The 15,190-nt window shown below is 49.7% G+C and overlaps 4 protein-coding genes across 4 annotated transcripts; 2 read left to right on the plus strand and 2 right to left on the minus strand.

The window, feature by feature from the left end:
- Positions 1 to 810: 810 nt before the first annotated feature.
- T310_5360 (MFS multidrug transporter) lies at positions 811 to 5,981 on the plus strand (the record flags this gene model as incomplete). Its single annotated transcript, XM_013471789.1, has 15 exons — positions 811 to 984; positions 1,040 to 1,857; positions 1,922 to 2,448; positions 2,565 to 2,617; positions 3,072 to 3,075; positions 3,417 to 3,473; positions 3,515 to 3,554; positions 3,728 to 3,779; positions 3,916 to 4,027; positions 4,213 to 4,469; positions 4,501 to 4,963; positions 5,093 to 5,124; positions 5,233 to 5,347; positions 5,404 to 5,679; positions 5,743 to 5,981. The coding sequence occupies 15 exons, from the start codon at positions 811 to 813 to the stop codon at positions 5,979 to 5,981; spliced, it is 3,219 nt and encodes a 1,072-aa protein (XP_013327243.1).
- Positions 5,982 to 6,903: 922 nt separating this feature from the next.
- On the minus strand, positions 6,904 to 7,990 carry T310_5361 (Molybdopterin binding domain protein; the record flags this gene model as incomplete). Its single annotated transcript, XM_013471790.1, has 2 exons — positions 6,904 to 7,698; positions 7,778 to 7,990. The coding sequence occupies 2 exons, from the start codon at positions 7,988 to 7,990 to the stop codon at positions 6,904 to 6,906; spliced, it is 1,008 nt and encodes a 335-aa protein (XP_013327244.1).
- A 301-nt stretch (positions 7,991 to 8,291) lies between these two features.
- T310_5362 (GMF family protein) lies at positions 8,292 to 8,978 on the plus strand (the record flags this gene model as incomplete). The annotated part of the gene is made up of 4 exons (XM_013471791.1): positions 8,292 to 8,294; positions 8,358 to 8,457; positions 8,576 to 8,706; positions 8,787 to 8,978. The coding sequence occupies 4 exons, from the start codon at positions 8,292 to 8,294 to the stop codon at positions 8,976 to 8,978; spliced, it is 426 nt and encodes a 141-aa protein (XP_013327245.1).
- A 4,717-nt stretch (positions 8,979 to 13,695) lies between these two features.
- On the minus strand, positions 13,696 to 14,298 carry T310_5363 (uncharacterized protein; the record flags this gene model as incomplete). The annotated part of the gene is made up of 3 exons (XM_013471792.1): positions 13,696 to 13,745; positions 13,857 to 14,121; positions 14,170 to 14,298. The coding sequence occupies 3 exons, from the start codon at positions 14,296 to 14,298 to the stop codon at positions 13,696 to 13,698; spliced, it is 444 nt and encodes a 147-aa protein (XP_013327246.1).
- Between the last annotated feature and the right edge of the window lie 892 nt (positions 14,299 to 15,190).

A 15,190-nucleotide genomic window follows, 5' to 3' on the forward strand; every position in this document is an offset into this window, starting at 1 on the left:
TGACCCTCCATGTGCATAGACGAATCTAATCTAGACTGGAAGCGCCCAAGCCCCTCCTAAGTGGGACTAGTATTAAATCTTAACAAGATGCGGGTTTACGGAGTAATAATACTGGCAAGATGGGGGTGTTGCCATCTTTCTCCACACGAAATTGGTTGTTACGAACTTACGGAGTAGATGCATCATGCCCTGACCCTAGGCCCTAAGCCCTAGGTGGGTCAGGATTCAGCTAGGCGGCTGAAAAACTCCATACAAATAGAATAAGAATTGAAAAAAATTTCTCCGCTTTTAGCGTCAGGGTTAAAAAAAAAAGTCCACGAAAATAATAATAATAATAATATAGACTTTTTCACGCAATCGAAAAGACGGTGTGCCTGTCAACCCCAAATGAGGCCATGAAGGGCTCCAAATGCAATTAGGTAACAAATAACATTAGTCATGCCGGGGCGATTCCCAAACAGGCAGCCAAGTAGAGGCGGGGCCAGTGGGAACGGGACCCGATGACGTTACGTGAGCGGACCGAGGAATCAGACTTCGTTTTTTTACCTTTTGCATGGAGCACCGCAATCGTCTCTTTTTTATTTCAGGGAAAAATCCCCCCCAAAAAAGCAAAGATGTTGCTTTTCTGCTTCTTTTCAATTATCATTGCCTGGATGAATGCCGATGGTCGTCACCTTGGTACCATCCCATCTTCTGTAACATGAGCCCATCGTCGACGACTCCGTTTGCCGCGTTTCGGGCCTGTACTAGATTCTCCATGCAAACAACTATCCTTTTTCATCACGCGTCTTCCGGGGATATAATCGAAGCATGCAGACGCCCTTAGACCAGACCAGCGATGCCAATGGCATCCGTTCCGTAGAGCTGGACGAATCGACCGAGGCCCGTATTGAGCGCCTCGGGAGAGAGCGTCCGCCATGCTTTTCCAGCATCTGGTCCGAGTCTGCCTTTTGCTTTTCGGTGTTGATGTCCCAAATTCTAACGGTAGGTAGGCCTGTGTATATGGGGATTGAACATGCTTGTTGATCACCTCTCCCAGGAATATTTCATGACGGGATCCAATGTGATCTTGCCAGAGCTGAAAGCAGCATTCGATATCCCTGAAGCTTCCATGGTGTGGCCCACCAGTGCCCTCTCTCTGGTTGTGGCTTCCACTCTGATGGTGTTTGGTCGCTTGTCAGACATCGTCGGCGGATATGTCATCTACATCTGCGGCGGCCTCTGGCTGACCATATGGTCCTTGATTGCGGGTTTTTCCCAAAACATGCTGATGCTCGTCTTTTGCCGGGCATTGCAAGGTCTGGGCTTGGCCGCAATGCTTCCATCTGGCGTCATGCTCCTGGCGATCACGTATCGGCCTGGTCCGAGGAAGAATCTGGTATTCGGCTTGTACGGAGCATGCGCGGTCCTTGGGTTCTTTGCCGGGATCTTTTTCTCAGGCCTCGCCGGCCAGTACCTTTCCTGGCATTGGTATTTCTTCTTTGGCACCATCTTCGCTGCCGTCACGACGGTATCCACGTTTCTATCCGTACCGTCCGACTATGCGGAACATTGCAAACAGCACCACGAGATGGACTGGGCGGGGGCATGTCTCACCGTGGCGGGATTGGTGCTGTTCGTCTTTGCGATTACGGAAAGCTCCCACGCCCCGCAGCGATGGAGGACCCCGTATGTTTACATCTGTCTTATCGCGGGGGCTATAATCCTGGCCGCCGCAGTCTATGTCGAAGGATGGGTTGCGAAGGCGCCGATACTACCAGCTGACGTGTTTCGTGTGCCGTATATGAAGCCAGTCGTCATTGCGCTGTCACTGGTGTACGGGGGGCTAGGGATCTACCTGCTTTACGGCGTGCTTTAGTAAGTGGACCATGCCCTGCCCAACCCGGCTGTCAGGGATGACTGACGGAATGCATGTATCTAGCATGACAACTTTCATGGGAGCCAGCCCTCTCCAGATCGTGGCATGGAGTACCCCAATGGTCGTTGGTGGTGTCCTCCTGTCCTCTGTCGGGGGTGCCGTCCTCCATTTGATCCCCGGGACGATTCTCTTGATTTTTTCCGGTGCCGGGTTTATTGGAACGGGACTGCTATTCGCACTGATTCCGGAGGGGGGCGTGTACTGGGCGTGGGTGTTTCCTGCCATGATCTGCGCCACGATCGGCATCGACATCACGTTTAATGTGGCCAACGTCTTCATCACTACCAGCGTACCGAGTGCGCAGAAGGGAATCGCAGGAGGGTTGGTCAACAGTGTGCAGCACCTTGGGGTTGCGGTCCTCCTGGGGTTTGCAGACATCACGCAGGCGGAAACGGCGCACCTGGGGTTGAGACAGAGTTACAAGGCGGTGTTTTGGTTCGAAGCCGGAACCGCGGGTTTTGCGTGCGCCGTCATGGCGCTGTTTATCAGGATCGGGCGCGCCAAAAGCGACCTGACTGTGGATGAAAAGCGTGAGCTTGCTCAGGGCGGCAGTTGGCCGGCGGAATGAAAACCAACCAGACGGCTGCGATAATCGGACACGCACCGGCCTCAGGCCAATTCAGATGATGAACTTTGCAAAATACAGCGACGAGGAAGCCACCTACCAGGATAGGTGATGTAAAGCGAGACAGACTGCTGGTCAGCCGCCAACAGCATAGATATGAAGTGTAACACGGCTTCCCCAGATAGATAGATAGATATGTAGATAGATATAGTCGACGCAGATCAGCTTAAAAAGCGCTAGCTGGGATCTAGCCAGTCACCAGAAACAGAAGTAGACTCAATCCACACAACCACCAACACCAACACCAACAACGGCAATACCAAACACGATACGATCTTCTCTAGCTAGCTGGGGAGGGGGTTCCAACAGTTAAGCGTTTGTTGTTGGCTGACTTGACTGGTCCGGTCCGCCCGGTCCGCAGTGGCAGGTTGATAGGATATATTATTGATTGGTATCAGGCTGTACTGAGTGAGGGTTGGATCGTGACTTATGGTTGATTGACTGGCTGATTGATTGGTTGATTGGTTGGTTGGTTGGTTCAGGCGAATATTACTTACTTCTGGCCTGATATGTAACTACCTAACCTAGGTATGTATGTAGATAAGCTACGAACCCTACAAATCAATCAATTCGTGGCATGTTGGCATGTCTGGTCTGTCTGACTGAAGGTGCAAGGGAGGGACTGAAACAGACCTCCCCCTGACCTTCAGTCAGTCTATAAAATACTTTTTTAGGGGGAGGAAATGCCCATGTTTCAGCCCAAAAAAAAACAGGGGGTGTATAATATAAATATATTACATATTTATTGACATATGACTGCTAGTGTAACGTAACCTTGCAAGAACCCTGATGAAACATGCATGGCACACACACATGGCTGCATGGCTGGCACCTTGCTTGTTACTATCTATCTATATGTGATAACGATAGTAGATATTGTCACTATCACTATCACTATCACTACCTATCAGTCAGTGGTCACATGTAGATGTAGGTACAGGGTACAGATTAGGAAGGTGGATAGGTTATAGTATATGAGGCAGAGGCATTATCTCAATATTATTCCACAGAGTAAGTAATAGATCGATCGCTGACAAAGAAAGGAAGTGTTGACAGCTGTCTTTGCTTTCCTGAACCCAGCATATGTACTGTATTGTCCTCTGCAGGAGTACTTCGTATGATATGATAGAATGACAAATCACATCTGATGGGGAAAAACTGACTGACTGATGGTACATACCTAGTTTACCTATCTACCTATCTATCGATCTATCAATCAATCGATCGATCGATCGGGTAAATATATTGACGTGGAAGGACGTACGCAGCTGTAGTAGTATTAGGTAATGCTTTTTATAGATCATTTTGCGGGATCAATTTTCTTTCTATTATTATTCGTAATCAACCAACCACTAACTAACTACTATATCAGCTCCCACAGCTAAGACTCGTCCTGCGGGGTAGTAGTCAGCAGCGAAGTTCCGGCAGAGAGAAAACCTGGCAAATCGAGCATCTTCCATCGAGTCACGTGGTGGAGATGCGACGTGCGTACCGCGGTTGTGCCGTGGCTGGTTGGCGATCATCATACAACCACAGCGCCACAGCTGGCAGCAGCAGGCATTTCCTCCGTAGTTAGCCGCAGAATAATATTAATCGCGACCTGGAGCTTATTATTATATGGTTATTAACTTCGGCCTTGATGTGCTTCTGCTTCATCTGGGTTGCCCAGGAAGAGGCGCGCCAGGCAACGCGAGCAGCCCGGAGACGCTTGGCAGAGGCCTTGGGGACGCGCTAGGCCGGATCAGGGCAGGAGCGTCGCCGGGTGGACCGCAACGCCCAACGGCGAAGGTGGACGGGGTGCGCCAGCAGCAACTAGGTGCATCTGCAGAACCAGAACCAGACCCGAACCAGACCCAAACCACCCATTGCCTGATCTCCCAGATTCCTGGCCCCGAATCGCAGCCTTCTTGTCCGCTCCGTACCTGGGTAGGTACCGCCACTACTCTCGCCGTGCTAGCCCTGGTTGGTCTGCCGCAGCGCGCGTGTCGACTTGCTCTCCTCCTACGGAGTACTGCGTCCTGCTCCTGCGTCCTGCCTCCTGGAGTCCTTCTGCCCACGCTTCCACCGCCCAGCCATCCAATCCATCCTCCATCGCGTCTCGCCGGAGACATTGCTTGTCTGGTCCCCCCACGCCCATCGTCGTTCGTGCCCCTTCCCCTGGATCCGCGTCGGCACCCCTCCCTCAGCCCGGCCACTTCGCCCATCAGACCCCAGCACCTCGCAATCGCAATTTCTTTTCTCTCGCCAGGAGAAAGGGGATCGCGACATATACTACTACTGCCAGACCCCTCGCTTGGCTCCGCACTGTGTGGTCCCCCTGAGCCGGTGGGATTCGCTAAGCTCGGCGCGCTTACTGCTTAGGTTACCTGCTACGGCCCTGTGTGGAACGGCCCTGCTGGCTCTGGTGTTCCGCCTCGTTGGTAGGTCCCCCGACCACAGACCTGCAGACTCGCTGCTTCTTCGAGTCTCGACCGCCAAACACTGCATCCCGGGCATTGCTGGCTCCCTCTGCTCTCTCAACTGACAAACTCTGCCTTGTCCAGACTGAGGTCCTCTCAGTGCCGCCTCAATGGCTTCCAAGGTACGCTCCCTGCCCGTCCGCCCGCCCGGCGACCCCTGCGCCGGCCTGGCCTCGCTCCCCGATCGCTACGGAGACACCGCTGACTCGACGCTCTCTTCGCGTCTCTAGTTCTTGCGAGAATATAAGCTGGTGGTCGTCGGTGGAGGTGGTGTCGGGAAATCATGCTTGACGATTCAATTGATCCAGAGCCATTTCGTCGACGAGTACGATCCAACAATTGAAGGTGGGCAACCTCACCGCTGGTCGTCGTGTCGTGCTCATCAGCTCACCCTCGAACAGACTCGTACCGCAAGCAGTGCGTCATCGACGATGAGGTCGCTCTGTTGGACGTTCTGGATACCGCCGGCCAGGAGGAGTACTCGGCGATGCGAGAACAGTACATGCGGACAGGCGAAGGCTTCCTGCTCGTCTACTCGATCACCTCGCGCCAGTCGTTCGAGGAAATCATGACCTTCCAACAGCAGATTCTGCGCGTGAAGGACAAGGACTACTTCCCCATCATCGTCGTCGGCAACAAGTGCGACCTGGACAAGGAGAGAGTGGTTTCGCAAGAGGGTACGCTCCACTGCCACGCGGTTAGTAGTTGAGTCATGGTGCTGACGGTGTCTCTTCCGACAGAGGGTGAGGCTCTGGCCCGACAGTTTGGCTGCAAATTCATCGAGACTTCTGCGAAGTCGCGCATCAACGTCGAGAACGCTTTTTACGACCTAGTCCGCGAGATCCGCAGGTACAACAAGGAGATGTCTTCTTACCCGTCCGGGTCGGGTGCACCTGGTGGCCGTGCCCCCGAGGGCAAGCTCGATGTCAACGAACCCGGCGAGAGTGCTGGCTGCTGCGGCAAGTGCATCATCATGTAACCGCCAGATTCCTACCGACACTACACGAGACGCGCGACCGAGGCGGCCCCTTCGTTGACACGTTGGTCGGACGTATATAAATAGCTTGCCCGTCCTGTTTACACAACCACGATTTTATTTCCTTTATGTTTCGTTTCTCCGGATCGGTCTCAAAGTTATTACCCTTGTACTATTCCCTTCGCCTTGAAAAAAACCGGGATGACAAAGCTTTTTTTCGCCGCATTGATCTGCATCATCCTGCTGGTACTTACCGACAGCTCCTATTCGCGCGACCCTATTTGCGGCTCTTGCTTTTCCCCTCTGTCCTACATAGTTTTGCTTTCATACTTTTTTTTTCTTGGGTGCGTTTTCATTGGCATATCACCTTGAACATTTTCTTTTTTTTTAACGTTCCCCTTTACTGTCACTTATTTCGATTCCCCCTGGACCGATTTTCTTTTTTTTTCCTTTATTTTTCTCTACGTTTTTCCTCTGCTCCTTCCGCAATTCCACGACATCATCCAGCAATGCATACGGGTAGTTTAGGGAAATCCATTTGTTGAGGCCAGCGGCAACGTGTATGGAGGGGGCTTTGGAACAAATGAGACACGGTGCTGTATTGCTTGTTTGCTCTTGATGTCTTTCGCCGGTTCTCGATGCGTTTCTTGTGCTCTAGTCGATTTATGGTGGGCGCCGATGCGCTTTAGAATTGAGCAATTCTAAACGCTGATCTAAACGAGGTTATAATTTCAGCGAGCTGTTGTACGTGTGCAGTAATTGTCGGATTTCAACTAGGCTTATAACGACTTAGTCGCATGCCATACTGTATCCACTGTTTCAAAGGTATCAACATACAAACAGGTCGTCCCATCATTGGTACGTACATGTATAGTACAATATACATCCAGGTAGCGAGTTTGGCGTCAAAAAACCTGTATGTAAACTATTGCTTGGTCTCCTCGTCAGACGGAGGATCGAGCTCATCCTCCCTCGACACTCGTCTCCCCGCGACATTCTTCTCCACCTCCGGGACCAGCGACTCCATGTACTCCCTGTTGTTCCCGACCAACGTCACGGTGTTGCGCCTCTTCCCCCAGCGCGGGTAACTGCCGACCTTGACGCCGTGCGGAAGCACGCGCAGCGCCAGATCCGTCAGGTACGGCGCCACGGCGCTCTCGGGCAGAGGCGTGCTGATGAGGATCCGGTAGAGGCCGTTGCCCTTGGGATCCGCCAGGCGCGGCAGCAGCACCAGCTTCAGCCCCTCGAGCAGCTTCTCGAACAGCCGGGGCACGCCCGGCAGGATGTAGACGTTCCCATTGACGATCGCAATCGGCACCCACGAGTCATCCGCCACGAAGACGCTCTGCTTCTCCTCGGGCAGGTTCTCGTCGTAGGGGAGCTGGACCATGCGCAGGCGCGCGTTCAGCGTCGGCGATGGCGTGTCCCAGTCGAAATCGGGGTGCCCCGGGTGCGGCCTGGACATGCGCTTCATGCGCTCGAACGCCGCCTCGTGCAGCTTCAGCTTCAGGCCGAAGGCTTTCGCGATCGACGGGTACGTGATGTCGTCGTGCGTCGGGCCGATGCCGCCGCTCGTCACGACCAGGTCGTAGTAGCTGCTCATGCGCCGCACGGCCTCGGCGATCTCCTCCTCGTCGTCCGCGATCACCTCGACGCGCTTGAGCTGGATGCCCAGCGAGAAGCACCATTTGGCGAAGTAGGCCGAGTTGGTGTCGATTGTCTAGATGTGTCGTTAGTATTAGCCTATTAGGCTGATCTTGACGTCAGAACGCAAGCAATTGAGCGTAGGGCCTGCACACCTTCCCTCCAAGCACCTCATCTCCAATGATCAGACACGCCGCCGTGTGTATCGTCTTTGCGCTGTTCGCCAGCGCCGTCGCGGATGATGTCATGTCGGAGAGTCGCGAAGCCGAACGCGGTGCCGTGGCAGCAGCAGAGACAACAGAGGGAAGGGCGAAACTGGGCAATGGACGAGAGAGATGGCGGGCCAATTGACTTAGGCGAGTGAGCATGGAGGAGTAAGCTGTTTGGAATGGACGTGGTACAATCAGTACTCCGTACTAGAGTACTGGAAGGGGGGAGAGAGACAGAGGGAGGAGAGTTGAGTGGGGGAGGACGAAATGCGGGTGCGGATTGATTAGCTGATCAGATCTTTGATTTGATCTGCGGGGCTGACAAACGTGATGACGCAGCGTCAGGCTAGCATAGTTTTTTATCAGTGATCAGTCAGTCAGTCAGTCAGTCAGTCAGTCACGTTTCAAGAATTCAGCGCATATCAGAAATTTGGAAATCTCCCACATTTGACAGAACAGGATGGTGAGTGTTGCGTCCTGTCGAGTCACGAGTGAATGAATGCAAACTAACAGCATCCATTATCAGTCCGACACACGATTATATTCCTTCTCGCAAGAGACCAAGGACAAACTACGCAAGTTTCGTCTGGGAACGTCAAGAGCAAAGGACCCGCAAGCCATCATCTGTACATATACCTTCCCTTCGTAAATAAACCCCGAGACAGGAGATTCAACCTGCATGCGGCAAGGCAGGGGATAAGTGAACAGACATGATAACGCTATGATGACCATCACATCCTCTAGATCTGATCGACACCAAGACCAAAGAGATCCGCCCCGAGAATGACGAGGTCTACTCCAAACTGGAGGATCTGGCCGACGAGCTGCCGGACTCGTCGCCGCGGTTCGTCCTGCTGAGTTATCCGCTGACTTTGGTAAGCTAGTCGACAGTCAACCCTGCAGCTGTAATCTCTTTCTTGCTATTCAGCCAGTCAGTACTGATAGATCCGCACAGTCCTCCGGCCGTCTCACTGTCCCTTACGTCCTCCTCTACTACCTCCCCGAAAACTGCAACCCTTCTTCCCGGATGATGTACGCCGGCGCGGTCGAGCTGATGCGCAACACGGCCGAGGTGAACCGCGTGATTGAGATCGAGAGCGAGTCGGACGTGCTGAACATTGAGGCGAAGCTGACGGGGTCGGAGTAGAGTACCTAGACCGAGAATGATATAGAAATACATAGATTGGGGTAGGATAGGATAGGGATATTACTACAAAGGTCTGTTTTTGGATGCGCTGTATTGGCTGATATGATATGGCATGACATGGATGAATGAAAGACTTGTCTGTACACTGTACCGTACAGTACGTACAAGATGGGTCTATTTTTGTCTGATGATTCCCTCGTCTATCTATCATGAATGATTGATTTATTGATTACTATTCCTATTCAGCAGGGTTTACGTGAGGGATATATCCGAGAAGAGATAAAAAGAGCAAAAGGAATGGAATCTTCTATAAACGAACAAACATCATACAAATCAGACTCTTCTTTCTTTCTTTCAGTGATATGTATGTGCCTAACACTTGAGTATTTAACTCGTTCCCATCTGAAGATATAACTGACCAACTGACCAACTGACTATCTGCTGTATTCTGTCCAATGATCATTGAATTTGCAACGCTTTTTTTTTCTCGTCTTAATCTCAAACATAGCATTGGATTTGCCGGTTTTATCTTTTCCATCCTTTCTTTTCTCGATGAGAAGATATATTTCTATACGAGAATGAAATTTTTGGGGGGGGGGGATCATAACCCTCTACACATCTGAAAGTATCGCAGTCACTAGGTCTGACTGATCGAGGGAGGAACGACTGACTAGGTATATGTTATATGTCACACTCATTCTTAGGCTCAGTCAGGTTTATATCTGTCTATTCTTCTCTATGACAGACAGATAGACAGACAGATTGACAGGGTTGTTGCATCTGCTTTTCTTCTTCCTGTCTATGGAATTCTCAGAAGGATTGTGAGACTCGGAAATTTGATGACGATGACCTGACCTAGGCGACAAATCTACATGTCGCTAGCTACTGTGCAGGATATTTGAGCCCTAACTCTCCAACTTACTATACAAGAAAGGTGCACAGTACATACAGCGAATGCAGAGACTTGGCAGACAGACAGACAGAAAATAAAATCCCCTCATCACCAGAACGGCCCAAAAAAAAGGAGTAATGTATTTAAATATATGCCGTTGAGAGTGTTTCCCGTCTTCTTTCTTTTTTTCCTTTGATAGCTATGCTGTATATCCCGTATCTTCATTCAATCAATAAATTCCTTCCATTCCTAATAGCTTCGAGGTGATTCCTCATTTCTGAGTTGAGTTCAGGACTTCAGATTCCACATGTCTGACCTGGCCTAGGATAGAAAGGAGGCTGCGAAAAAAAAAACATTTACGGGAAATGATTGATCCTTTTATAGGCATTGAAGAAAAAATATATACCTTTCAAAAGGGATGAGAAATGACGGTAGGTAGTTAGGGTTCAGTTTCAGCCCGTTCCTGTTGTGTCAATTGAATTGAGTTGAATTCCATGCTCAACTCATACTGAGTCAGTTGCAGTTCTTTCCTGTCAATTTGACTCCTCTTTTTTTTTTTCTTTTCCTTTTCAATCAAGACTTCATTTCATTCTACTCGATTTCTCGGGACAAGTAAGATGTATTAACTGTTCGTTATATGTTTTTTTTTCCCCTGCTTCATTCCGAATTGTGTTGAATGAATAAAAATTGTGATTTTGTTGATTGGAAATATCTGACCTATGTATGTATGTATGTATGTATGTACGCACTGTACTAATACTTAATTCCGTTGCTGTTCCTTCATTCATTTCCCTTTGCTCGCTCATTCATTTCAAGTCAGAGAAAGAAACATCGATCGATCAATTTCTGAAATCCTGCATATGAGCCGATGGATAGAGAGATAGATAGATGGGTAGATAAATGCCGATTATGTTGCAATGCATACTCCGTACATCCTGTACTGTACATAAAAGTGAGTTAATTGATGGGAGAAAAAAAGGGGGGAAGAAAGAAAGAAGGAAGGAAAGACCCCTGTCTACCTACCTACCTAGCTAGCTACGAAAAAAAAAATAGATGACCAGAAGTGAGTGAGCAGATCCTAAGTCTTATGTTCCCTCCTCGACGGGATTAAGATTACTACTACACAACATACCAGGTCAGGCCAGAGTGTACCGTACATGCAAAATCAGAAGACAGGTGTCTGTATCCTTGTTCCTTCTTACTCAGTACTCTGGACGAGTACTACGGAGTATCATATCTGTCTCGTGCAGGTATATACTATGCTAGCATAATGCATTAATCTATAGTATAGGTCAGGATCTGCTCTGTCTTAAGAGCTCGTTGCAGATAGAGAGTAAGAAAAAAAAAGCACACGTAATCAATGATTTCATGCGTATGATGAGGTACACAACTGGTCAAGCATCATTGATGTCCTTATTCATTATTCGTTTTTGTTGCTGTTACTCTGCAAGGAGGAGCAGTTGCAAGGATAGCAAAATATATATTTCTATCGCAACTCACTTACATAGTTGCACAGAGCTAGTCATAAAAGCAATTGAGGAGAAATAAACCACAGCTAATAATTAACCATTGAATTAACAGTTAATTTGTGAGTAAACCAGTCCGAGAATGAATAGTGATAAAGTAGCGAACTGACCATGCATGCTCTGTACCGTGAACGGAGTACAAAGTACAGAGACGAATTATCGGTGAGCCAAAAAAAAAACAATAATATCAGCTACCTATCAACTACGGAGTAGACAGCTAGACAACTAGCTGAAGCTATCGTACACTACGTACGGAGTATCTAGTACCTAGTATCTAGGTACTCCGTACCGGCATACATAGTCGCTACGTCGGTCGATTCCAACCGCCACGTGTCTGCCTGTTTACCTGTTTGTCCATCTCTCTGGCCCACTCGACTATCGTATCGTATGATATATGATGATGACGGTGATTTGGCGTGTAGGTAGGAACCTATGTATGCGCTGTACTAATAACACTGGATAGGAGTTGAGTACATGTACAGATACTCCGTACTTACTAGTTTCCTAACTAGGAACAGTGAATTTACACCATAAGGGTCAATTGTCAAATAAAGCAAACCAATGAGTCAGTCACGTGATTAGATATGCAATTGCCAACGCGCTAAAATTTTAGCGCTGTGGGGGCCGCTAAAACGAAAAATTTTGTTCGTCGAGTGTAGCCGTACTCCCGGGCGTATTTCTTCATAAAAGCCCCCGTATGAGAGAAACGGGCGTAGAGAAAATCCAAAAAAAAAAACGTACCCCGGGCAGGCTCGAACTGCCAACCTCCTGATTGCACTGTTGAATAACAGTTAACAGTCAGACGCGCTAGCCGATTGCGCCACGGAGACTCCGTCCAAGTGCTGCGAACTTTGCTACTTAAATCCCCAAAACTATATCTGGTCTTGTGTGAGAATACGTCACAGAGACTCTGACCTTCTTGTGCCAGGAGGTTCTGAAAAATATATATTAATATTATAATGGTTACGAATAAGGGATTTTTAGATGGTCTAAGAACTTGGTATATTGAAGATAACGTGAGTGTTCGTTTATACCTACACTGAGTGCGAGCTTAACAGCTGGTGCTGTGAGGATTCTCAGGTCAGGACCTGGCGAGCATCTATCTCTACTCCATACAGAGTAATGGTAACAGGCTAACAGCCACACCAGACTAGAATGAAAAAGGACAATGGCACGAGAATGGAATTGAAATTGGACCTGGCATCTGGCATCTGCAGAACTTTAAAGTTGTATACTACCTACCTAGCCAGGCATTGAGCTTTGCCTTGCCATGGCATTATTGGACTTGTTTTGGTTGCTTTTTTGGGACGATTTTCCAGAACAGGCAGTCTGCAGAACTGAATTCCATTGAGGATTCATCCCATCAGCCATCAATCAACCGCTAACCAATCACATAACGAAAGGAATGTAGAGTATGTACTGTACTGCGCCTAAGGTAGCTACCTAAGGTACATGTGCAGTTACTGCAGTACTGTTGTACTCCTCCGTACCGACCCGACGTCGTACCCGCTCAGCTCGGTCTCTGCTCCACTTGTTTAGGTACAACCGTACTGTAGGTACCGCCCTTTTCGCCCGTTGCTTGGTTATCCACAATTAGGTACCTACCTCGAGAAAATTCACCGTAGTGCAATGATCAATTGGATTGAATATTAATAACGCATACATGCGTCCCTCGTACAGAGAAAGAAAAATTCTTCTTCGGTTGGAACTTGGGGCCAATTGTTATTTTTATTATTAATTACCCGCGAAAGCGGATTACCTACCTAACTACCTAACTAGCCTAGGCAGGTAACTCGAGCCATCCATGATTTGGAATTCGTTAAAAAAAAACCCCGCAAACAAAAACACGTGAACTTCGTGAACTCTCTGCACCTTGACTTGCTGACATCATTGGAGGTGCCATTCAGCCCGGTCCGGTCGATCATACAGTACAGTCAGGACTCAGCTCAGCTCGCTCCCTCGTGGTGAGTGGATCAAGCACGCAACCTCAAACGAAAATCAAACAAGACGGTGAGAACAGCGACGGAGCCGGAGTTAATTAATTACGACGATGATGATCTACCTGGTCCCCACTCCCCTACCGTACCGTACTTTCCTGTCTAGGTGCTATGTGCCTATCGACTGGTATCTTTATCTATCTATCTGAAACGGGGCCAGAAAGGTTAATTTCAGTTTCACAATCTCTCTATATATATCTGCTTTGTACAGAGTGTAGAAATTCTCTTCCTTTTACTTCTTGTTTGACAAGACAAGATCAATTGTCTTGTGGTTAGTCAGTTAGTCAGTTGGGCGATCCAGACTAGACCTCGTATCTGTACCTAATGTACGGTGAAGCATCGTCGGGGAGAGCTATCATATCATAGCTTAGCTACCTAGTCGTCAGTGGCGGTCGCAAAACCGAATATTTGGAAAAAACTTGAAATTCAGCACTTTCCACGGACAGCGTTGCCTGCAGCTCACACCACACAAGGCTGAACTCTGAAGCCCGACATGACAGCAGGCTACTACAGTACAATCCCTGCACTGCACAATCTTGGTCAAAGTCTTGAAATTGGGTCTCGCGTTGCAACCAGGCTAAAACATGCCTCGATTGGGATTGAGAACCGCCAGATCGGATGAAAAAGAAAGAACTTTCGGATCGGTCGATCAGTGCGATATTTTCAATGAATACTTCGTCCTGACTGACGTCACGTAAACGACCTGTCGAGCAATTCATCCACGCTGGCTATATTCACCCATGCTGGTTTTATTCATCCATCCTGGCTACTCGTACAGCTGAGCTGTCTGATAAGTCGGAGAGGAAAGAAAAACCGAACTGGCGGGATGGAACGTGCACGCATGCTAAGGAAAAGTCAAAGTCTCTGCTGCAAGCTGCAACCTCCGGAGGACACTCCGTCTGCATCGTTGCAGCTGTCTTCAACGGTCGCGAGTCGAAGCGCAGCGCTGTGGCCACCCGTTCTAGGAACTTGCCGCGTTAGATGCGGGGAAGGCTGCGCCTTTTATACGGCATCAGATCGGATGAAATAAAAAGAAATGGAAGACGATCGGAAGGAGCAGTCAGGTTACGACCTGGGAAGTGACGAGAGAGCTCTTGCCTGCTCCGATCGGGGCTAGCGGGGCTCGCTTACGAACTAGCGGGAGTCCCGTGGATAGCGCCAGCAGCCGAGCTTGCTGGCCAATCGCCAGCCAATGAGGATCGCTGCGAACAGTGCATAACTTTCGCACAGAGGATTGCTTCGTATAAACTCTGGATAATTGTGAACTTCGACAAACAGATGCAACATACCGCCTGCTGGTTGGGCCGCCGTCCGTCCGGACCGACCAGGATTGTTTCCAGCCCCAGCGCAGCGCAGCGCATCGTCATGAGGGGTCGTGCAGGCTCCACCTCGACTTGTGTCACGGCCATGCATAAGTTTAGCATCCTCAGTGTTTTCCGTTCAGTTCTGTAGACCGCCCTGTCGGAACAGGGCACCCTCGCCCTCTCCGCGGGGACGGGTCTCTCCTCGTGCGCGAACTATGGTTGCTTCGCGGCCAGCCTAAAATAAGCTGTTCCTGGAACCGGCACACCGACCGTAGCCGCGGCCAATCAGCGCGCCGGGCCGCCCTGGCCGCGATGGCGCAGGCCTGCTGGCCAAGCGCTATCGTGCGCATGGGCCACGTTGCTGTTCCTTCGACCTGCCATCACGACGGCTGCAATCCAACGCAACCAGGTGTCTGTACGGCGCAGACGACACTTCAGCAGCCAACTCATCGCGCGCGCAGCCTCGTGCGTGCCTGCCGCGATCCAGAAGCGC

This window comes from Rasamsonia emersonii (genome assembly GCF_000968595.1).
Source record: "Rasamsonia emersonii CBS 393.64 chromosome Unknown ctg1118621760271, whole genome shotgun sequence".
NCBI lineage: Eukaryota > Fungi > Ascomycota > Eurotiomycetes > Eurotiales > Trichocomaceae > Rasamsonia > Rasamsonia emersonii.